This window comes from Nelumbo nucifera, chromosome 4 (assembly GCF_055504915.1).
Source record: "Nelumbo nucifera cultivar China Antique chromosome 4, China Antique-T2T, whole genome shotgun sequence".
NCBI lineage: Eukaryota > Viridiplantae > Streptophyta > Magnoliopsida > Proteales > Nelumbonaceae > Nelumbo > Nelumbo nucifera.
Genome location: NC_142652.1, coordinates 83,614,021 through 83,637,639, shown reverse-complemented (window position 1 = coordinate 83,637,639; position 23,619 = coordinate 83,614,021). Strand labels below are relative to the sequence as shown.

Sequence of the window (23,619 nt, the reverse complement as noted above, 5' to 3'; positions counted from 1 at the left end):
AGTAGTGAGGGAAGGCAGAGCTAAAAATGTCAGCACTTTTGAGTTTTGATTCTGAGGAACTACGCTGCATTTTTATGTTAACACTTGAAATTTATACTCATGCCTTTCACTTTCTTGTAGCAGGTGTCTCAGAAACTATTGTCCTTAACATGTCTACACTTATTTGGTCAGTTGTAACTACTGTTCAAGGTCGTGTGCCGCTTGCTAGTGAGGTATGTTCCTCTAAATCTCTTTCCCTTTTGGTAAGGCTGCGTTTGGAACTGACGTAAAATGTCATCGGTGTAAAAGTACATCAAACTGTTGGCATGTGACTGCTTGAATTTTGTAAAGTGTGACGAGAAAAGCAGAATTTTACATCGATTTTATCAATGTAGTATTTACATTGATAATCAATGTAAAACTCTACTTTAGATGAAGTTTTATGTCAATTTACGATCTAAAACTCCACTCCATCCTAACACACACAAAACCGAACCAGAGTGGAGTTTTACATTGATCTTGATTTACACTCCTTCCAAACGCCAACAAAACCAAACCGGTGTAAATATTTACATCGTTCTTGATTTACATCGCTTCCAAACACAACCAAAGGAAAAACAATTTAAAGAGAAATGATGAGGAGATGGTGCATAGCAAAGACGCACTTATTAACCTGAGTCAAGCAAAATTTTAAATGTCTTTCATCTGAATAGCTTTGAATAAGAAATTCAGAATCATCAAATTTAGATGAATTAAAAGCATATTTTATTACATAAATGTGAATTTATGGGAAGGAAAAGAACTGGAATGAGAAGAGTCTGCTAACTTTTGGAACCAGAGCAATGAGAAGAGGAAGTTCAAATGGTTAACAAAAAACATTGAGGTGAAGGTAAATTGGGTTAAGAGAAGTGCTAACTCCTTTGCTGATGGGTTAGCTAAACAAGGGGTTTATAGGGACTCTTTGTTTTGGGCTATTTTGTAACTGACTTTTTGTTTTGTTGTTTTGTATGGTGAGATAAGAGTGTTTATCTCCCTTCTCTTGTACCTGTGTTTTTTATCTATTTTAATAAAATCTGCGAGTTATTGATAAAAAAAAAGGAAAAGAATTGGAATGGAACTTTTGTTTTTTAATAGATCATATTATCTGCCGTGTGTGAATGTGCATATATAATACGTTCCATTGGAGGTCACATCCTAATTGTTGCAGTGTGTACAAATATGTTCCTAAAGCATCATATCACCGTAAAAATTTGTTTTGATTTTGGATGTCAACTACTTGAAATCCTAATTGCAGTATGCAACTTCTACAATGCAAATGCTTAGGGACTGCACATTCTGGTTTCATAATGATTTTTTGTTCTTTGCATTTATATTTTTTCATCAGTAATAAAGAATGTAATTAATTTAATGCAATAAATTGGATGATAAATGATGAATATACATGACAGCAGGTGTCTCCAAAACATTGCCATTTAAGTACCATCAGGCTTGAGATTGGGATAGCTGAGTTACATGCCCTGATTTGAAATAGATGCTTAACTCCTAAAAACAAGCTAAAAATTTTCAAGTGCATATGTTCAGAAAGTACTCATTAACTCTCCCCAGAAGACAAGACTTGAGTGAGCATAGTTGTAGAAAGCCACAAGGCTACTGGACAATGTATAATGTCACAGAAAGATTAGCATGGGAAGATAATCCTCCAATACAACTCAGTATGAGTGACTCCAGCCATGACCATATCATCTGTTAATGAACTATCCTACCTTTGGATGCATCTGAATGGGTTGCTCATTCTAGGTGCAAATGCTCTAGCCTTTTTGTTGTGATGGCGCCTGATTTTGGGCATTTAGATGATTCTTTCTCAGAACTGATCTAACCTTTAAATGGTCAAGGACTATTTAATAAAAGTTACAGAGTTCAAATATGAATGAAGACCTTTGTTTCTAAACATGGCTTGAACTGTTACCCTTGCTTTATTGGAGATCAACATGCATTTTGGAAAGGACTAACTTACCCTGGTTTGCTAGAATTATCAAATTGTTTTTGTTGCCAGCAGTAGACTTTAAATGTTGATCCATTATTAAGGCTGCTAGTCGGGTTGCATGACTTGAAAATTTTCAACTATATTGGGCTTGGGTTAAGGTTTGGGCCTATTGAAAAATTGACAAATACCTATCCCAACCTGACCCTAATTGCACCCCTATCTATTATAGCTGAAATTTTCTCTTGTTGTAGGGACTGAGTTTGGTCCTGAGCTCCTACAATGGTGAAGATATTCTTGTGTCATTTGGAGGATACAATGGGCGCTACAGCAATGAGGTTAGGAGTAACTATGGTCCATTTGTGTATTGTGTCCTTTAACTTAATAAATTGATTTCTCTCTTTCTAATTTCTGTGCTGATTGTTAGGTTCATGTTCTAAAACCAAGCCATAAATCAACCTTGCAATCAAAGATAATGGAGAGCCCCATACCAGACAGTGTTGCTGCCCTTCACAATGCAACAAATGCTACCAGAGATGTGGAATATGAGTTTGAAGCTGGTCAGGAAGGGAAAATACGGGAAATTGTAATGGACAATGTTGACTCAAATCCCATGGTAACATGATATTGCAGAATGCATTTATTTTCTAGTCTTTTCTCATGCTTGTGAAATTAGTAGATAGTTAAATGCAGAAATATAGAGAAAATAATTAAACATGTAATTAGAAGCAGAAATATTTCTGAAACTTGGATCTTCTAGATATATTTCTATTAGGGGTGCAACTTTAGCAGGTTAGGGTTGGAATTTTGTCAAAATTTCAATGGGCCCAACCTGAAGCCCGAGCCAAAAACAGTGTAAATTGTTAACTGGGGCCAACCCGAGTTGCACCCCTAATTTCTATCCCTGAATTCATTGGTCAGTAATGATCAATTTGGTTCAATTGGGAGTAGTTTCTCTCTTAAGTTACTATTCTCCTCTCAAATTCTAAGAATCTCTTATGCAGAACATCAAAAGCAAAGAGAGCAGTGATCAGCTTATAGCAGCCTTAAAAGCAGAGAAAGAAGAATTAGAAGCATCACTCACAAAAGAGCAGTTACAATCCCTTAAGTTGAAGCAAGAGTTGACGGAGGCTGAAACACGAACCACGGACCTTACAAAGGCAAGTATTATTAAATGTGGATATATTTTCTGGTGAAGGACGAGTAAAATTTTGTTTTGTTCCTTAAGTTAGAAACTTGGAATATCTGGTTATATTCTCCTGTTAATCCTACTTCGTTCCTCCTTGGCTGTTTCATCATCAATTTTTAGAAGACAACAGTTAAGTTGTCACTGTATACAAGCATATGTAGGGTTTTAGACTTTAGATTCTAACATTCATAGGGATCTAAAAAGTTGATCCTTTGGATTAGTTGAATGGAAACAATGTAGTTAAATTAAGAATTAGGTAAGTTAACGAAAAGCAGTTACTTATAGCAAGGTTCAAAGTATCGACACGTATCGGCCCGTATCAGCCAATACGTATCATTCCGGGACCCCTCTGATTCGCCCCTATAGTGGGTGTATCGGAGGTCTGACCGGTTCGGGGGGTAGAGGAGACCTAAACCGCCCCCCCTGAACCAGTTGCGAAAAAAAATAAAAAAAAGGTGTGAAAACTGTATCGATTCGCCCGATACGCCCATACCGGCATATTGGGCGTATCGGTATTTTGAACCCCGACTTGTAGACTGTAAGGTTACCTTCATTATAAGCTTCTGGAGTAGCATGGGTTGGGGCACTGTGATCTGACCAGACTTGTAAAACACAACATCAAATCATCCATGTGCAAGTTTTGAAAACATCTATAGCAAAATAATTGCACAAGTAACCATTGGTTTTCCATTAAATGTCATTAATGCCATCATTGTATTTTGTAGGAGCTTCAATCCGTCCGTGGTCAACTTGCTGCCGAGCAGTCAAGATGTTTTAAGCTTGAGGTAGGTGCTGACTATGTTAGAACTTATTGTTCACTACTTTTTAGTTAGATGTTGCTTGATTCTAGTGTAGTCATGGGAAATTTTCTTTTCTCACGGTAGAAGCATCTTTTAAGTGTTCTCTTCATTTAACTTTTATTGGTACATAAAAAATTACAACAATTACCTGTTTTGACAGTTACCTGTCGAAAATTTTGGTGTCTTATTTTTATCATGTAGCAGCTTTAGTTAACAAAACCAACCTGAAGGTCAACCCAGAAAGTGACTGGTAAAAGGGTTTCTGGCTCAATTGATAGGACTGGGATGCAATGCTAACAGGATAAATATGATTCAAAGAAAAAAGCAAAATAGTACAAACTATACATAAAGAAGATGGCCCTTGCCCATAAGATAGATAGTAAACAACAGTGGATCATTGGACAAATTGGAATTTGAACTTATGGTTATATTTGTTTCTTTGTAAAATGGATGTAAAGCTTTTCAGACTGAAGTATTTCAGTTACTATATTTGTCCCTTTTTATGGCAAAAACTTTGTTTTCAACCCTTATAATTTTTTTGATGTAATAGCAAGGTAAACAAAATGTTTTATTTTTTTTTGATCAATAACATCAATTTCATTAAATTAAGAGAATAGAGGGAAAAGAATACAAAGGGTGATAAAATAACTTGGCTCCCCAAAAACAGAAAGCACAGGGAAAGCAAAGAAAATTAAAAACTAGCCCAAAAAACAGCCTCCCTATTCACTCCTTGCTTGGCCAACCCATCCGCAAATGAGTTGGCACTCCTCTTCACCCAGCTGTACTGAATCTCTCTGTCCCTTCCCAGCCATAAGAACTGTTTTTTCTCATTGTTAAAGTTCCACAAACCACTGTCCTCTGTCTTCAACCAATTAACCACCACCTTCGAGTCACCTTCCAGAATCAAACGACTAATATTTAGATCTTTTGCTCTTCGAATTCCTTCAAGCGCTGCAAGGATCTCAGCCCTAAGAGAGTCACCTTCTCCAATAGGGCCAGAGAATAAAGCAGTAACAATCCCTTCCTCATTCTTGAAGACTCCTACAATCCCAGATGGCCCTGGATTCCTTACACTACTGCCATCAAAATTCAGCTTTATAAAGCCCAAGGGGGGAGGGGACCAGAACGGACAAAGAGTCTTCTTGCATCTAGCAGTGAAAGCAATCTCTTTCCAGTTTCTTAGTAAGTCATCCATAGGTAAACAAAATTTTTGGGGGCTAAAATATAGCTAAAACCAGTGTTTTCAACCCGTCATTGACCCAGCTGGTTGAACTGTTCGAACCGTCATCAGGCTAGGATTCCAGGTCCAGTACTGTCAAAATCCGTCAGGTGGTAAAAAACTGTTGACTTGGTCAAGAACTGTCCGACCTAACCAGTTCAACCGTTGACCCGGTCATTGGGTCTAATGTTTCACACTCAATGCATGCGAACTTTTGGAGGCCATAACTTTGCACTCTGATGTTCGGTTGGAGTGCTTTTTTTTTGGTAGCTTTTCGAGATCTATATGTCCCAAGGTGCCTGTGCCTTGCCCTGCTATTTTCATGAAAAAAACCCCTTTTTGGCATTAAATTATAATTTTTATTATTTTTATAAATAAAAAAATTAAAAACTGAATTGAAAAACATAAATTAAATATAAAGTAATACATATGACGTCTAAAACACGCACACACACAGATCTATATATATATATATATAGATCTGTGTGTGTGTGTGTGGCACGATCAACCCAGACGGCCAAACCAATGACCCAGGACCAAGAGGAAAAGACGATCTGGCCTCCGGGTTGGTTTTTAAAACCTCGGCTCAAACATCCCAGCCTGATTTTTTTAGGGCCCCCTAATTATTACTACTACTACTATTACTGGTCTTTTGTTTTACTAGTAAAACCTTTGCCTGACCACAATTTTGGTTTGGGTAAACCCCCAACTCTCCGATAGCTTAAAAACTGTTGATCCACTTATCCCAGTCAATGGATCATGGATTATAAATATAGACCATGTTGATAATGTTGGTGCCAGCATGTACCAAACAAAACTTCCTATGTGGCAGCACTGGTTCTAAACAAAAAAAGTAAGCACTATTTTCTAAGAAAACGGTGCAATGTTCTCAGCACTGATGCCAAAAAGAACTGCGTTTTTTTTTTTTTTTGCCTCAATCTCAATTTTTTATATTACTACATCTAGAATGTGATTCTATATTGTTTATTATATATAATATATGTACACACAAACGGTGTTATACACATGATGTCGTGGCACGATCTGACATGTCCAACCTAGATGGTTGAACTACCCGTGATCCATTCCAGAGGGAAAAAGCGGTTCAGCCTCATGTTAGTTTTTAAAACATTGGTTTTATAGTATGTTTTAGTCAGTTTGAAGAAAAGGGATGAACCAATTTTTGAACTTTTTAAAACAAATTAGGTAATGGGTTACAAACCTTCCAAACCAAAGATTGTTCAGTTGAACCAACTACCAAGTATCAGATATGTCTTAAGCTTCTAAATGGTGATTCTCTTGTGCAAGACTCTTATAAACCAACATTTTTGAATAACAGGTTGATGTTGCGGAACTACGACAGAAGGTTCAAGCAATGGATACCTTGCAGAAGGAACTTGAGTTGCTCCAACGGCAGAAAGCTGCTTCTGAGCAAGCTGCCTTGAATGCGAAGCAGAGGCAGAGCTCAGGTGGGGTTTGGGGATGGCTTGCAGGAACCCCTTCTAACCAGAAAATTGTTGACATCTAAAAGTCTCAAGCACATACATGGTAGTCTCTTCTTTCATTTTCATTTTCATTTTCCTTTTTCTTCCTTTAATATCTCTTTTTATAACTTGGTTCTTTATAGTGATAGCAATAAATCATCAAGTTTTCAGTTTGTTAGCTGGAAGCCTAGGGGAATTTGCTTCGTCATATTTTATTAGTTAATCTATAGTTGTGATGCGGAATTTTATTATTTTTCTTCTTGTTATTCTAATACGATTTGTCATCTATTGGAAGAGCATTCGAGTGAAGCAACAATTCTTGTTTGTCTGTTTCTCCACCGGGATTGGATGAGGAAATTTATATTTGATTCGAAGAACGTATTTTAGTATTATTATATGCATCATGTTCAGCAAGGAATAATTTGATTTACCTATTACCATCAGATGTTCAGCAATTCCGTAGATCAGTTTTCAGGCTTAACTCGTGATAACAACTGAGACAACCAGGACGTAGTTAAGGGGGATAAGTCCATGAATTAATGTGGTTGAAGCTGTAAAATTCCAGTTTTTTTTCCCTTTCAGGTCAGAGTCCAACAACCCCATAATAGTTAATCGGAGAATAGCCTCAGGTCGTATATATTCTCCAGGCAACCTCAGCTATTCGTGCAATGGCCTTGAGCATATAGACGATCTGAGGTTATTCTTGTGATTCATCACTTCCATTTCTGTAGATCTTGAAACATAATTACATTGGCATGAATGTTCTTGTACAGGATGTTGCGTGCTCTAGGAGAATTCACCCCTAAAACCTAACTGTTAGAGGGTGGGAATCCAAGCACATACCCCACAACAGCATATATACCTCGTATTAACATCTCATACTATCAATACAAGACAAATGAATTGTAACATTCCACCATGTTCCACAGTCCTGGTACCCACTTAGTCTCGGTCAAACACTGCAATACCGATGTCATCACCTAGAATTCATCCCTAAAAGCCAACTGTAAAAGGGAACCCAAACACAAATACCCCCCAATAGCATCCCATACTACACATTAACATCGCATACTACCAAGGATCGTAACACAGGATCAAATCAAAAGGTTAATATCACTCGCTGCTTTAGGTTGCAAAATTCCACAATTGCATTTGAAATTGTGTATTATATGTGTTTAATGGCATTAACAATTCTGGGATAAATGCAGGTCGTATGTCGCATTTTTCTACCTACTTTTATTCCTTTTTTCCTCGGAGTATCTTTTTCTTCCCATGGGTTGTATCATACTGAACAAAAAATAGATCAAATTGAATAGACATGGATATGCCTTTTGCCCTTCAAATGGGCTTCATTACAACCGAAAAAGAATGGTAAAAGTCAACCCAAAAATGGGGGAGGGAGGAATATGGTTAGCTTCATGTCAAAATGGACTCTAACCAGTCTGATGTGTACTCGTATGCCACAAAAGTAACAGCACCCGCTGGGGCAGCTTTGACAATGGATGGGAAAATACCCTTGTAAAGGCCAGACCAACCCTCCATCTGCAAGATACGGTGTACGGCGTCATACATATTTCTATAAGCACGGTGCTCAACTCGTGCCCCATACTTAGGATGTCTTTGGAGCCCTTCAATCTGCAAAAACCAGATGAAGATTATGCATTGGCAGTAGACAGGCAAACGAAATAAAACTATCAGAGTAGAGGCACCAGTACGAATCCATTGACTCAATGAAACTGCCATGACTAGGGAGCTGTCTAAAACGCTGAGAATTACAGGAAATTTCCCTACCCTTCGGCCTTATAATAGGTCCTCTTTGCTCATTAGATATCCAAGTAATTGAATTAAGTTAAATAAAGAGTCATTTTTGGATTGCCTTCATAATTATGTCTATCTGATCTTTTATCCCATCTAATGGTGATAAGATACGAATTCAGTTCTGCTAGCATCTTCTAGTTAATGATAGGGCCATATCTTTTGTTAATTTGGAATGTCAATCAATATGGATCATAAAAGGTGATCAATTAATGGATAACAGTTTCTTTATAACTAGCAAAAATGTAGCAACACAAGTGGAAGACCAGTGCACGAAACTTTACAAAGCCAATAACCCTTTGAACAACTACTAGCACCAAGCTCAATAAGAGGACTAAAAAATCAGATGATCAGGTCATGAAAATATGGCAATCTAAAAGAAGAGGCTTCTTCGAAAATTTTCAAATTAGAATACTAAAATAATAAAATACCCTTCTCACTTGCTATTCCAAACTGGACATAAATTTTGGGTGTTTACTCATCATCATCATATCCAAGCCTTGTTCCAACCATACACTTTTGGGGTGCTTACAAAAACAAATATGACATATATGATCTATAGAAGGAAAAAATGGCATACTTTAGCCCAAGAAGGAAAGATCAAATTGAATACATTTATCTCCAAACTTCAAGTAAAACTATAATTTCATGATGTCAAGCAATAATTATTCATAGTGGTGCCCCACTGCCAATGGATTATTAAAAATGCCGGTTTATCAATCATGTTAACCATAAAAACTTTCCACCATTGACAATGTATGCAAGCAAGCAGGATGGGCAGATGCCACAGATTCAATAGGAAGGTCCCAGCTGCTTTTTCTCCATGTGAAAAGAAATCCCAGTTAAATCATTCTTACTACCCAAGAATTGTATCACACCTCACCCTAAGAAAAGCAATTTTTAAGACTTCTGGGCGAAGTATGGGTAAGGATATCAAGTGTTCACAACTACAAGGGTAATAATCATTCAATCTAATAAAACTGGCAACCACAAAGTAGGAATCCAACCAACTCTATTGCCTTGTGAAGGTTTTAGATGTATAATGATGTTGGCAGACTGAATTAAGTATCTTCCGGATTTAGATGTTCTATTTGGAAAAGCAGTACACAACATGTTTGCAGAAGATATAAAAATCTACCAGGAGAAATAGAAGCCATTGGGTACCCCCCCTAACTCATACAACAGTCCTAGAAAAAGAAAATTTAAAATAAAAGAGATTTTACCTGGAACCTCTTCTTGACCACATCGAGTGGGTGACAGACAGCTTTAGCACATGTACCAGCAGCTAAACCACAGAGGAAGAGCTGGAAACTCGAAAGACTATCATCTATCTGGCTTGAGGCAATATGAAGAGATCTATATCTGTTCCATGACTGAAGTACAGAAACCATCAGACAAAAGCAGAAGTTAATCAAGTAAAAGTAATCCATAAAAAAATAAAGAAAAAAGTTAATCGAGTGAAAAGGATGGTGGAATAATTGTTCCAGTTGAAAACCCTTAACCTTTTCTTGCTATTATTATGATCAGTAATCCAAATGTGTAACAAGATACAAGATGTGACTTTGCATCAATCTAAAGCTTTAAAGGCAACTTTGTTAACAAAACAGTATGATGACAAACATAGATTACATTAGGACATCAGTGCATCCTTGTTAATCCTACTCTTGCTAGCAAATTGGCCAAGTCACATTTCAAGAACCAAAGAGATGAGAAAATTCATTCTTGACCCCACTAATGTCCTTTCTGTCAAATCTAACACTCGTAGAGTGAGATGAAATAAGGCAATTCACACAGAAAAAACATCAGTTTAAACAAGTCTGCAATCTCATCTCATCTTCACAAAGGCAGGGCTCATTGAAGTAGACATTGGCCAATGACATAAGATTGATGAATGTGACTTGTAGTCTCTGGAATACAGTGTTTTAACTGCCTTGTTTCCTCTTCTCAGAAGATTGATGTTCATTGTCATAGTCAACATGAGACTGGATCATCAATTGTGTTCTCTGTCACACCCTCTGGATAAAGACACATCAGTATTTGACAGGAAAGCACACAATGAAGATCCAGCACATTTCACAAAGAGGATCATACAGTGTTTCCCTCATGTAAAGACCCACATGAAGAGCACTTGATCTTCCCCATGCCTTCACTGGTGAGATTGGAATTTCTGTCTCATGGACACAATAGAGAAGCAAAACATATAATGCAAACTCCATAATCATCATCATCTGCCTTGTCCCACCTAAATTAGGTCTGGCGGCATAAATCCTTCTCCTCCATTCAGCTGTAAGGGCATATCCACTACTAAAGAATGAAAAGAAAAGATCTGTCTCCTTTATCTAAATATGGCCCATTCTAGAGTTTTGGTTTCTCATGTTAGAACTTAGAATTGAAGTTATTTTGTCCGATTATTTTAAAATTTGGGAAGAAAATACCAATAAAAAGTAAATTTTTTATTGGGATGTTCTTTATAGGGGTGAAGAAAATACAAGAAATTTTTTTATGAAACTAGAAGAAAGAAAATTAAGCCTCCCAAACTAGAAGAAAATGCAAGAAAAATTAAGCCTCACTCTTCAAACTCAGACTAGGCATGCTTATAATTGTATTATTATTTTTATTTTTTCAGGTAATGGATTAGTTGGGAGGTTAATTTCTTTTTAATCGAATTTTGTATTATAGAATTTGTTAGGTGATACTGTTGGAAATTTTTGTAATGGGAGTTTTCATTAGGGTTGATGTGTCCATTAAATTGTAGCCTTTAGTTTCTTCTCTTGTTGATGTCTTATCAACAGCGCTTGTATTCTCTTTATTTTAATGACAATTTCTTTTATTATAAAAAAATAGCATAACTCATAATACATTAAAGGTGCACATTAACCTACCATGGTCCACCGCTTGAATGTGTCATAGGTACCAAACTGTAGGCCTGCATAAGGAATGATCTCAACCAGTGTTGGTGACAACCCAGCATATAATCCTCGAAAGCCACGATTTCTTACTATGTCAATGAATGCAGACCTCATGGAAGAGTACACCTGAATAAGTTGGACAATCTCAGTGAACTTGCAAGAATTTCCTGTTCCTCTAAATGCATGTCCATATAAGCATGCCAAGCATTTAACATAGTAAAAAAATTCACATATTTACTTTCACTGGTTTTCAAATTTCTTTTGCACCATATTATCGAAAGATCATAACAGAGTAGACCAAAAGAATAGTAATAAATGCAGCAGTACAATGATAAAGAAGTATGGGGCCTCTTTATAAATTTGCATAAACTGAACATCGAAAGTTCAAATCAGGCAAAGTCAAAGAAAGACTAGATGAGAAGGCAGGATGATCCTGAATAGAACACGCGCTGCTTTTCTTTATTTAAGAAAAAAAGACTAGAAAAAAGAAAGAAAAAAAATTCCTTTAGGAGTGTAAAAGAAGAAACCATAGAGAAATTCCATTGTAATCCACCCAGATCCCTAGACAGTCACATTCTAAGCAACCACAGAGAAATGGTGGAGTTTCCAGAGAAAAAAAAGTCCCTCGCTTCAACAAGGCACACAAGTTTCAAAGATTTCTTACACTTCCGACCCAACAAAAAGATTAGACTACATGTCATTTAGGGCAGTATCCAACCTTGCAGTTAAAAAGCATTTGGCTTTGGGTTTTAACAAGGTGATGGCAAATGGCAAATGGCAAATGGCTGGCAACATCTTCAACAAGGCACACAAGTTTCAAAGATTTCTTACACTTCCGACCCAACAAAAAGATTAGACTACATGTCATTTAGGGCAGTATCCAACCTTGCAGTTAAAAAGCATTTGGCTTTGGGTTTTAACAAGGTGATGGCAAATGGCAATGGCTGGCAACATCTTCATCTAAAAGTGGATTCCACCAATCTTGAACACGAAAAAGCTGAAGTTTGATGACTGCAGTAAGGAAAATCCTGGTGATTGGTGAATCAGGGATTTGTGACATGTATAGGGATCATATATGTGGTTGTCCCACCTATATGGGGTTGGTCACATGAATCCTGTTCCGCCATTCTATTTTTTTTTCACTGCCATATTCCTTTTTAAATTATGATCCCTTGAATTGTTTCTTACCAATGCAACCTATGCCCTTTTTAGTCTGTTCCTAGCTCTTCTAGCCCCTTCAACTTGTAACAGATATCACTTACTGGTGCTGTAGATGGGTCATCCTTGGAATATCATGGTCCTTTATTGAGGACCTAGTGGGAAAGGAGATTCAACTAGAATAGAGCTGTTGGCAGTTCTTTAAGGGTTGAAGTTGGGAAAACGTTTTAAATTACAGGGAGGTTGTAGTGGAAGGGGACTCAACAGTCATAATCATTGTTTAGAAAGCAGACCGGACCAGCTGGTCAGACCGGTTAAACCATGACCCAGGGCATTGGCCAGTTCAGTTATATGCTGAAACCTGTAACTCATGAAAAACCTGTCAAAACCGGCTGACTGGCCAGTTTAACAAGAAAACTGGTGAACTGATCCCAATTTTAAAAAACTGCCCAGTCACCAAATGACTAGAAGTTTCAAAATGTCAAAAGCAAGACTTGAACCCATAACCTTTTAATTGTGTATATTATTTTGTTACCACTAACCTATCTCTTTATTTGTGTTTATTTATGTCTCTATAATGTATATATTGCTTTAAAAATTAAGGTTCTAACCATTTATCCATCACATTCAAGTGCAATAACATTTGTACATATAATATAGTATTTATGTAACCCAAAATATATTTATGTGTGTTATGTTATCACGGTTTGATCGTGGTTGAATCTCTCCCTTTTCCAGTTCTATCCCCAGTCCAGTTCTCTGAACAATGATCGTAACTGACTACCTTATAAGTTATAAACAACAATTTAGGTACATGGTAGTACAGACACAAATTCAGAGAGGTAAGAAGTTTGGCTAGGGAGGTAAGAACCTTGTTCAACTGGAAAGAGAGATCAGCAAACAGCTTGACAGATGCATTTGGACAGACAAGAATTACAGTCTATTTGTAATGGGGGGGGGGGGGGGGGGGGGTTTACAGACCAAGGGGGATGGATTGACATAAATGTAAATGAAGGGGACTATGAGTGGACAGAAACTGCTCGCCTAAATCAAAAGGGGTGTAGGCACTTTGTTCTTGCATATACTCCATTTTTTCTTATAAACTAATACAATTGAACAATTACCATTCAAAAATAAGCAAATATCAAGTAATCATTCCTTTCTGTCACAATATCTCTAACACCAAAATGAGCCGGTGTAATAGACTTTATTTATGGCAAATGCCTACAAGGGTGGGCTTCATTCGAGGGCTTGACAAAGAACATACCTTGTAAACATGGTTTAAAATGTCCCTAATTTCCCTAATATTTCCACAACATTTCCATTACCATGGGTAGTGACACGAAATTTTACCAGAATTGACATTTCCCCGATGAACACTACCAGCACTATGTGGAGTACAATAGACAGTTTTCATGACATATTTCCATTTCCACTTCCATGGGTAGCGACATGAAACTTTACTAGAACCAACATATTCCCCACTAAACACTACTGGTACTATTCGGCCGATACGTATCGTTCCGGGACCCCACCAATACACCCTATAGTGGGTGTATCGGGGGTTTGACTGGTTCAGGGGGTAGATGAGCCCTAAGCCGGCCCCCCCTGAACTGGTTTCAGAAAAAAATATTAGTCTTTTGTTTATTTAATGGATTATTTGGTTAATCTATTACAATCATTTACATTTTCTGAGTTAAAACTTTGCTTTAACTCATTTTATCATGAAACTCTAAATCTTAAGGTTTACAGGGCAACTCCAAAATGTATTATTTTGTCTATAACCTTAGTTTCTTAGCTTTGTTTACTGATTTGGAACTAGATAATAGTTTAAAAAGGTTTGCCTATGCTTCTTTTATCATTTCACAAGATATCATTCTATAATTTGCATATTTTAAAATGTTTCCACCATGTCTATAATTTTTACAATATTTCCATAAGATATTTCTGGCATGTTACTTATATTTGAATGACTGACATTGACATTTGAACAACAGTCCTCTGGGCCTGACCTTGTCACTGTCCAAGCAATTGATTAAAGCTCAATCCTTTTGCATCGTTGTAGTGATGGTATGTTAAAACGCTTCAAACGTAAAGTGATGCAATGGTCTCTGCCCACCTAACTCTATGTCAATATGCACATATGCAGGGCTTTTTTTTGAAAAGTAAAATATCTTTGAATTCATTGAAATAGGTAGGAATGTTAATGGAGCATGAAACTCCAATACTCAAAATTTGATTGTCTGGATTCAGACGATCCATTAATTAAATGAATATAAATGTTATTTCAGAAGTTCAATCAGTTTATTAATCAGATCAAATATATACATGCAATTATATGAAACTTGGATTGATCAACCAATAGATTTCAATTTTCAAATTGAATTCAGTAATGGATTTTTTTTTTCTAATTAGAACAAACTCAGTAGTAACTGGTAACTGGATCTCATCTGAATACGATCCAAATACAACTAGCATAAAAGGCCCCTAATTGTTCACAGATTGATCACAAAATCCATTAAGATTCAAGTGTCAAGACCATGAATAGCCCACTCTCATTGTCCCATAGCCCAGATAGATTTAGCCATTCGCCATTGCCTCATCTTCAAAACTTGTAGCCCACTCCTGCAGGCCAAATGACCAACATGGAAGAAAGCCCACTCTCATTTGTCTTTATTTGTTTTTTTTTTTTGGAAATGATTTGTCTCCTGAGTAAAACCAATACTCCATTGTATAATGCTACAACATATTTGTCATCCTGAGCCTGCAACATGCTTGTCTTCTTGCATGGACAGATTGCTAAACTGGTGGTGAGACACCATCAACTCCTTGCTTTAGGATTAATGAGATCAAACCCCAAGGTCGGAAAGGGTAGTTAAAACTAACCCATAATTCCACCTTTGACATTTCTTATTTTGTTCTCTTCTTTATTTATTTCTATTTCTATGCAGAAAACCATTAAAACCCTCCTGCAAGTGCAAGTTTAAAGATACCCTTCAAGACCATCACACGTTAGGCTGCTCCTAATAAAGTATAAGTGAACACTTTGCATATAACAGAGTGACATCATAAATGATGTCAAATGCACAAGTCTAAAGAAATTCTATATTGCATGCTTATTTCTTATCAATTGTCATTCTTGAAATGAAAACCCTGGCTCTCATAACTACTGCACAGAGAGATAAAGTCAGAATCAGTGTTTTAAAAGCGCAAGGCGAGGCATGCACCTTTTTGAAGCAAGGTGCAAAAATACAAAAAATAATATTAGACATATTATTAATAAAAATATAAACCTAAATATTAAGATGAATGTTTAAAAAAAACTATTAACTAAAATTAAAATACATAAACATAACATGTAAAGTGTATTCAAATGAAAATTTAAAAATAAAATCAAACATATAGAACATTTTTTTTTGATCAATAACACTTTCATTAATTCATCAATAGAAGATTTACAAAAGGAAGACAAACACGCTTATCTTCCAAGAGCAACAAAGAATCTCAAGAAAAGGAAAAAAGAAAGAGAAAAGAAAGAAAACACACTAAAGTTACAGCTTGGCCCAAAAAAGTGAATCCCTTTCTGCCCCTTGTTTAGCTAAACCGTCAGCTAGGGAATTAGCCGATCTTTTAACCTAATGTATCTTAACCTCCACCTCCCGCACTAGCCACTTGAATTTCCTCCTCTCATTATTGTACTTCCATAAGCCATTGTGATATTTAAGCAGCCACCCTATCACCACCTCTGAATCCTCTTCAATTAAGAGTTTCCTGATGTTCAACTCCTTAGCTTTTTGGACTCCTTCCATAACTGCAAAGATCTCAGCTCTAAGGGAGTCAACCACTCCAATTGGGCCTGAGAGAATGGCAGAAATGACCCCATTTTCATCCCTAAAAACACCCCCAATCCCCGATTGTCCCGGATTTCCCCTGCTACACCCATCAAAGTTTAATTTCACGAATCCACTAGGTGGAGGGGTCCAAGCCACACTCATTACTGACTTAGTTTGTGTGCAACTTGCAATTTCACCCCACTTCCTCAACATGTCATCCACAGTGTAATCTGTGAAAAGCTCCAAAGATTTCAGCCACTGTACCGCCCTAATATGAATGATAGCCCTCAGATCTGCTGCTCCTCTCTGAGCTTCTGAGAATATCCTGGAATTTCTTTCTTCTCAAAGTGTCCAACATACTGCAACCCTTAGTCCTCTCCACATTGTCCTTCCCCTTTTTATCCATCACCTGAAAAAAGAAGGGGAAAAAAGGCCTTGCAAGTCTGATGGGGGGTTCCAACAACAACCAAATAGGGACAAAGCCCATTCCCAAATTGACCTCGCAAAATGGCAAGACACCAGTAGGTGAAAACCAGTCTCCCCATCCGCTTTACAAAGAACACACCACTGAGGTGATAAACAAGTATTGGGTCTCTTCTTTTGGAGTAAAGCACCAATGTTGATTCTTTCCAGATAGACTTCCCAACAAAAACTACCAACCCTAGGAGGTATTGCTCTGCACCAAACCTCATCAACAGGAAAAGGAGGGGAGGTAGGACTGGTGGACTGACTTAAGACTTTGAAGAAAGAAGCACAAGTAAAAATGCCATTGGGAGAAGGTGTCCAAATTCTAGAGTTCGCCCTAGTGGGGTTTAAGACAACGTTATCAAGAATTGCAATAAGGCTCAAAATAATGTCAAAGTCTGAGTCCCTCAAATCCCTTCTTAGACCCAAGTTCCACCCAATCCTAGAAATGGAAGAGGACGGGGTGGTAAAAGACGAGATTGGCTCATTTTTCAAATTAGAAAGAGCAAACAAAGAAGGAAACTGATCCTTTAGAGGGGTACTTCCCACCCAGGTTTGTTCCCAAAATTATGGAGTTACTAGAATTCAAATCATACCTGATATTAGGGGAGAAAACTGGTAGTAGGTCATGAATGGCTTTCCAAGGAGAATTGCTTGTGGTCCTAGCTCTGATTCCAGCGTCCCATCCATTACGCTCCAGCCCATGAATACTTGCCACTATTCTAGCCCAAAGCTTCTCCTTCTCCAATGGGAATCTCCACAACCACTTTCCCAACAAAGTCATATTCCTTCTCCTAATATTCCCAAGCCCCAAGCCACCACAAGTCTTACTCCTACAAACTATCTCCCAGCTAACTCTATGATCCCTCTTTTCCTCTCTCAGTTCCCACAGGAAATCTCTCATTAACTTCTCCAATCTATTAGCAACCTTCATTGGGATTTTAAACACCGACAGGAAAAAGATAGGTAAATTAGCAAGCGTGGCCTTAATAATTCTCCCACCAAGAAAGAGGTAGTTCTTTTTCCATGACACCAGTCTTTTTTCGAACCTTTCCACCACCGGGTTCCAAAAGCTCTCTCTCATGGGATTATCCCCTAAAGGCAACCCTAAGTAGTTCAAAGGCCAACCTGAGACTTCACACCCCAATACTTCAGCACTCTCCCTGATCTCTCCCTCCTCCAAATTCACCCCCACAACACAACTTTTCCCAAGGTTAACTTTCAAGTTGGATATTTGCTCAAACAGTTGTATCACCGACTTCAAATTCCTAATAAAGCTCACATTACCGCCTTCACAAAAAAGAATTGTGTCGTCAGCAAACTGCAAGTGAGTAAGAAGGGTTTCCGCCCTCCCAACTCTCCAACCTCTAATGAGCCCCCTAGAATATGCTCTGTGAATCAATTTCCCCAAAACCTCCGCAATTAGAATGAACAAGAAAGGAAAAAGGGGGTCTCCTTGTCTTATACCCCTACTGGCTGGAAAGAAGTCTACCACTGTCCCATTCACTAGCACTGAGTAATGACAATTCCGGACACAACCCATGATACACTTACACCATCTAGCCCCAAACCCAAATTTAGTCAAAACTTTCCTCAAAAATTCCTAATCCACCAAGTCATAAGCCTTTTCCAAGTCCAACTTACAAACCACTCCCTTCTTCTTATCCCTCTTAAAGTTCTCCACACTCTCATTAGCAATTAAAATATGATCAGTGATTTGGCTTCCATTCACAAAAGCTCCTTGGTAGTGTGCAATGATATCTGGCAAAACCTTCTTCAGCCTCAAAGACAACACTTTTGCAATGATCTTATACAAGCTATTAACCAAGCTAATTGGCCTAAAATCCTTTGGGTGGGAAGCATCTTTCTTTTTTGGAATTAAGGCTATAAATGTGGAATTCACACCCGGATTGACAATTCCCCTCCTGTAAAACTCCTCAAATACCTGCAAAAGATCATCTTTCAAAATGTCCCAACAGTCCTGATAAAAACCCATTGTGAACCCATCCGGCCCTGGGGCTTTTGTTCTATCCATAGAAAATACAGCCTCCTTGATCTCTTCTAAACTAAAGCTTCTCTCCAACCTTCTCCTGTTCTCCACCCCTACATCTGGCCAGTCCAAACCTTCTACCCACACCCTTCTCTACACACAGCCCTTCTTAGGATAGATTTGAAATGCTCCACACAAGCCCCGACAATTTCCTCTTGATGCACTAGCTCAACTCCATCTACTACCAATTTGGAGATCAGGTTCTTCCTTCTCCTGCCTTCTGCTAGAGAGTGGAAAAACCTAGTGTTTCTGTCCCCCTCTTGCACCCATTTACACCGAGATTTTTGCCTCCAGCTAATTTCCTCCTTGTGCAGGCAATCCTCTAACTGTCTTCTTAAAACTCTCCTGAGCTCAATGTCTTCCTCTCCAAGTTCTCCCCTTTCTTCTTTAGAGTAAAGGCTTTCAATCTTATCCAGCAGATCTCCCTTTCTTTTTTCTATCCTCCCAAATTCCACTCCTTGATTTTTGCTTTCAAAAATTGAAGTTTCTTATGGAATTTCATCCCCTCCCATTCCACCAATGGGTTACACTCAAACCACCACTCCCTCACTTTGTTGTTAAACCCTGGGTGGAGTAACCACATATTTTCAAATCTAAAAGGGGTAGGACCTCCACGCCTTCTTTCCTCCTTACATAACACTATGGGCCAATGATCGGAGGTCACCCTTGGAAGAGCTCTAGAAGCCAAAGTTCCCCAATGGACTTCCCAATCCAGAGAGAACAGGAATCTATCCAATTTAGAGCAAATGGGTCTAGATTGGAGATTTGACCAAGTAAATGTCTTATGAGCTAAGGGGATCTCTTTAAGCTCAAAGTCCTCCACAAAGCTATTAAACTTCCTCATGTTTTTTGTCACTCTCTGGTTAACCTTACTGGATTCCTCCGAGAATCTAATCACATTGAAGTCCCCACCCAAGCACCAGGGCCCATCCCACAACCCTCTAACATCCGCCAATTCCTCCCACAACTCCTTTCTCTTTCTGTAGTCATTCGGTCCGTAAACATTTGTGAGAACCCACATAAAATCACCCTCAAGCTGCTTAAACTTCACAAAAACCGAGAACTTTCCGATCAACTCCTCCAGGCCTTCAACCACATCCCTCCTCCACATTGTTACAATCCCCCCGGATGCACCCCAAGAGGGAGCAGCCACCCAACTGACCCCCCTGGCTTTCCAAACACTCCGTGCCAATTTGCTATTAAACTCCATTCTCTTAGACTCTTGCAACAGCACAATGTCTGGGTCAAACTGTTTTATTACCTCTTTTATTGTCGCTCTCTTCCTTGCACTCCCAATTCCCCTCACATTCCAACTGAGTATCTTCATTCCACTTCTTATTTAAACCCCTTGCCACCTTCCACTACTTTCCCCCTTTCCTCCTATCTCCTTTTACCCCGAGATTGTTGTCTCCTACATCTCTCTTCAATCTCTCAACTTCACTCAATCTCCTCTTCTTTGTTCTGATCTCCTTCTTCCTCTTCTGTAAACTTTCTTTCAATACATTCAAATCTTCCAACCTACAGCCCAACTTCTCTATAAATTCAGCTAGCAAGTCTTCTCTCACTGAGTCCTCCACCCCTACCCTTCCTACAGAAACCCCTCCATCTCTGCCCATCTGCCCGTTCTTCCTCTCCCCTGGTCCCATCTTTGTTCTTTCCTCTCCATCCAACCTCCCTCTCCTATTACTTCCCTCCTTCCCTGTTCCTTTCCCTTCATCTCTACCCTCAAACCTTTCCCTCCTCTCCACTAGCCCCTCCCATCTTCCTTCCTCCCTTTCCCTCCTCCAAATCAATTTTCCTTCCACTTCCTTAAAACACTTTTTCAATGATTTCCCACACTTTTTCACTCCTAAACCTTCCTTCCCTCACCTTCCCACTTTCCTTCATCCCCTTCTCCCCCTCCTCGGAGGGCCCGCCTTCTAGCACGACTACATATTCATGGGCTACAGGACATGGAACAGAAACGGAATTTGGAACCAAGGACACAAGAAACACATTAGTAGCACAAACCGAATTCACTGGGTTACCTGGGATTGGTGGACAGGCTAGAAAAGGATTGCTCCCGGCCTCCCTCTCATGTTCCAGAGGTTGGTAAACATCTGTCTCCCATAGTTGATTGGAAAGTATTTCTGTCCTTTGGCCAACCTGGTGATTTTTCCCCTCTACCCCTGGTTCACCCCTAGATGGTGTGTTCCTGCTCAGCTTCCTGTTCTCCCGGTTTACCCCTTCTGATACTCCTTGCACACTCTGTAGACTTGGAAATGAGTTGACCCGATTGCAACCTACACCCTGAAATAAGCTAGCAATATTCCACCCATCCACGTCACCACCAGCACAACTACCATCGTCGTTTACACTCCCCACACTAGTACCATCAGCAGAAAGGTCCTCCGCTTCTTCATCTCCTTCACTGCACTGTGCCCATCCTTCATCCTTCTCTTCCCTCTCTTCAGTTCTGTCCCTATCGAATCTTGGATTCGGCTTTTCTGAGGAGCGTCGTAGTTGGCTATGCTCCTCCACACATCGCCGGGAAACCCACTGCAACACCAGTTTCTTCTCCAGCTTCTGCCTCCCCCTTTCAGTGTTACGCCCACTCGACCTGCCCGCGTGACCTTTTAAGTTGTCACATGGGCCCTTCCAAATCTGTCCCGGCTCAACCTTCACCCCGCCCGACCCACCCGCCCAACTTCAACGGCTCAGACCAACCCTTTCGGCTCCCCAACCCACCCTGCCCTTTCGCCACGTCAGCAAAGGAAGAGAATCCCGCCATTAAGTTGCTTAATTCAAACCTATTTGTAAAATTTTCCTTAATGGGATTTCTTGTCATTTGGTTTTCCCCAACCGGCTCAGTAACCCCAAAAAAACCTTGCATCTGCTCCACCTTTTTGACTCCCAACAAACGCCCTCCACGTGTCCACCATCCCGCCAGCTCATCATCTTCTACCTTAGGAACACCTCCCCCCCACGACCATTCAACTTCAGAGGCCACCCACACCTTGTACCAGGCATCATCCGAGCATATTTCAATGACCCTCAGCAAGTTCTCGTGCCTTACACCAGCAACCTGTAACTCCACGGCACCCAGAAATCATTTATCAGCTTTCATCAAGATGCCTCCCAGACAATGCACAATGTGTTCAAGAATAGAGTTCCGCCAGAGGTGAAATGGAAGGCCTACAAGCTTCAGCCGGATACAACCATCTTGGACTTCGACTTCATTGCAAAATGAACTCCAGTTCTGAACCTGTATCAGAACTCCATCCACCACTACTGCTTTAAACTTAGCTCCCGGTCGCATACATCAAGCACAACTTTCGTCTCTGCAAAAGGGAACAACAAAGCTTCACTCCCAGATCCTAACTCCCCTGCCACAGTACACAGAACCCTTCTCCAGTCTGTCACTCCTCTATCGGCCACTAAAACCCTTCTTTTCTTCCACTCATCCTTCCCTGCTCCTACCAATAATCTTCGAGGACTAGACGCGCAAGCAACCACCACTTCCGTCGGAGTGCCTTGCACTTCTACGCTCACAGAGGAACTAACCAAAAGTGCCCCTTCCTGAGCTTTTTTACCCTGGTCTTTGGAGAATTGACCAGTTCTCTTCACCCCCTCTGCTCTCTTCACTTCCAAGGCTACAAGAAAAGACTGTAGCACCTTGACAAAATCCATCCACCCTTTCCGTAGCCTCCCTTCTGGCACACACAGTAGTTGCTTTCCACTTGTTCCGAAAAACTCCACCACAGAGATAAACCAACCCTTTCTGTTTCTTTTCACTTCTGTTACATATTTCTTACCTGGTACAGCCAAAGAATTTGTCCATCCAATCACCTTACCAGAGTTGATGGCCCCATCTATGAAACCTTTCAACCAGACTAAGACCTCCTTTGACACCAACACAGTCGCTCTGTTATTCTCTCTGATTTTCAAAACATCCTCACCTTTGATCCTTTCCTCTTCGAACTTGAAAGTCTTGGCTTCGATCGACACCTCACACCTCCACCTTCCTACTACTCTAAACCTGCTCTCGTCCATTCCACCTTCCTCAGCCCTCCCAAAATCTCACAGAGTTACCAACACAAACAACATTATAGAACATTTTCAAGCATGTAAAATCCACAATCTCTTTTTTACATCAATTGCATTACTTCAAGCAGCTAATGTGATGTAAAACATATTGCATTCCTGATTCTACGAGCAGCCTTTGTACCACACCCCTTAAGGCATGCCCAAACAAGTCTATGTTAGGGTCTTAAATTCTTAATTCTCACACAAAAACTAATGATTTATAATTTTAATTGCCTTTTAAGAAGATATTTTATTAGGATGAATGAACGAATGTTAGCAAATAGGGGGTTCTTGGAGCTTCAGTGAGCAAGCGAAAAATTTAAAAAGGTGCACACCTAGGCTGAGGTGCAAGGCACATCAGGTGTGTGTCTTTTGGAAGTGCTGCACCTAGGACCTAGGCGGGATGCATACCCTAAAATGCGCCTCACCTGTGCGCCTTTTAAATCACTGGTCAGAATGCAATGTGTATGGACTGTTAGATTCAGTGATAATGGAGTATGATTCAGGCATCCAGTAACACCATAGAGAAGCTTTTTTATTGGAGATAGTAGAACATATAACAATCAATATATGCATGGAAGCAAAGAAAGAGGCCAAAAAGAATAAAGAATATTTGGATATTCCAGGAGAGCATAAGTTGACACAGGTGAAGATGTGCTCAGGTGCTTTCCC

General features: G+C 39.3%; 2 protein-coding genes across 8 annotated transcripts in view; one reads left to right on the top strand and one right to left on the bottom strand.

Moving 5' to 3' along the window:
- Window positions 1-7,062, top strand: part of LOC104606108 (acyl-CoA-binding domain-containing protein 4-like) — a 33,398-nt gene extending 26,336 nt beyond the window's left edge. For 2 of the 4 annotated variants that reach the window (XM_088903901.1, XM_010271160.3), the window contains exons 13-18: window positions 124-212; window positions 2,215-2,298; window positions 2,388-2,576; window positions 2,965-3,120; window positions 3,875-3,934; window positions 6,508-7,062. In XM_088903901.1, coding sequence (XP_088760027.1) covers window positions 124-212; window positions 2,215-2,298; window positions 2,388-2,576; window positions 2,965-3,120; window positions 3,875-3,934; window positions 6,508-6,696 — 767 coding nt within the window. In that variant the 3' untranslated portion in view covers window positions 6,697-7,062. Of the gene's footprint in view, window positions 1-120; window positions 213-2,214; window positions 2,299-2,387; window positions 2,577-2,964; window positions 3,121-3,874; window positions 3,935-6,507 lie in introns of all 4 variants that reach the window. The other 2 variants (XM_010271161.3, XM_010271159.3) reach the window with 1 other exon arrangement.
- A 689-nt stretch (window positions 7,063-7,751) lies between these two features.
- Window positions 7,752-23,619, bottom strand: part of LOC104606109 (mitochondrial thiamine diphosphate carrier 2) — a 42,830-nt gene continuing 26,962 nt past the window's right edge. For all 4 annotated transcript variants that reach the window (XM_010271162.3, XM_010271163.3, XM_010271165.3 and 1 more), the window contains exons 6-8: window positions 11,350-11,502; window positions 9,691-9,840; window positions 7,752-8,287 (exon numbers count right to left, since the gene is read on the bottom strand). In XM_010271162.3, the coding sequence (XP_010269464.1) occupies window positions 8,069-8,287; window positions 9,691-9,840; window positions 11,350-11,502 (522 nt within the window). In that variant the 3' untranslated portion in view covers window positions 7,752-8,068. The remainder of the gene's footprint in view (window positions 8,288-9,690; window positions 9,841-11,349; window positions 11,503-23,619) is intronic.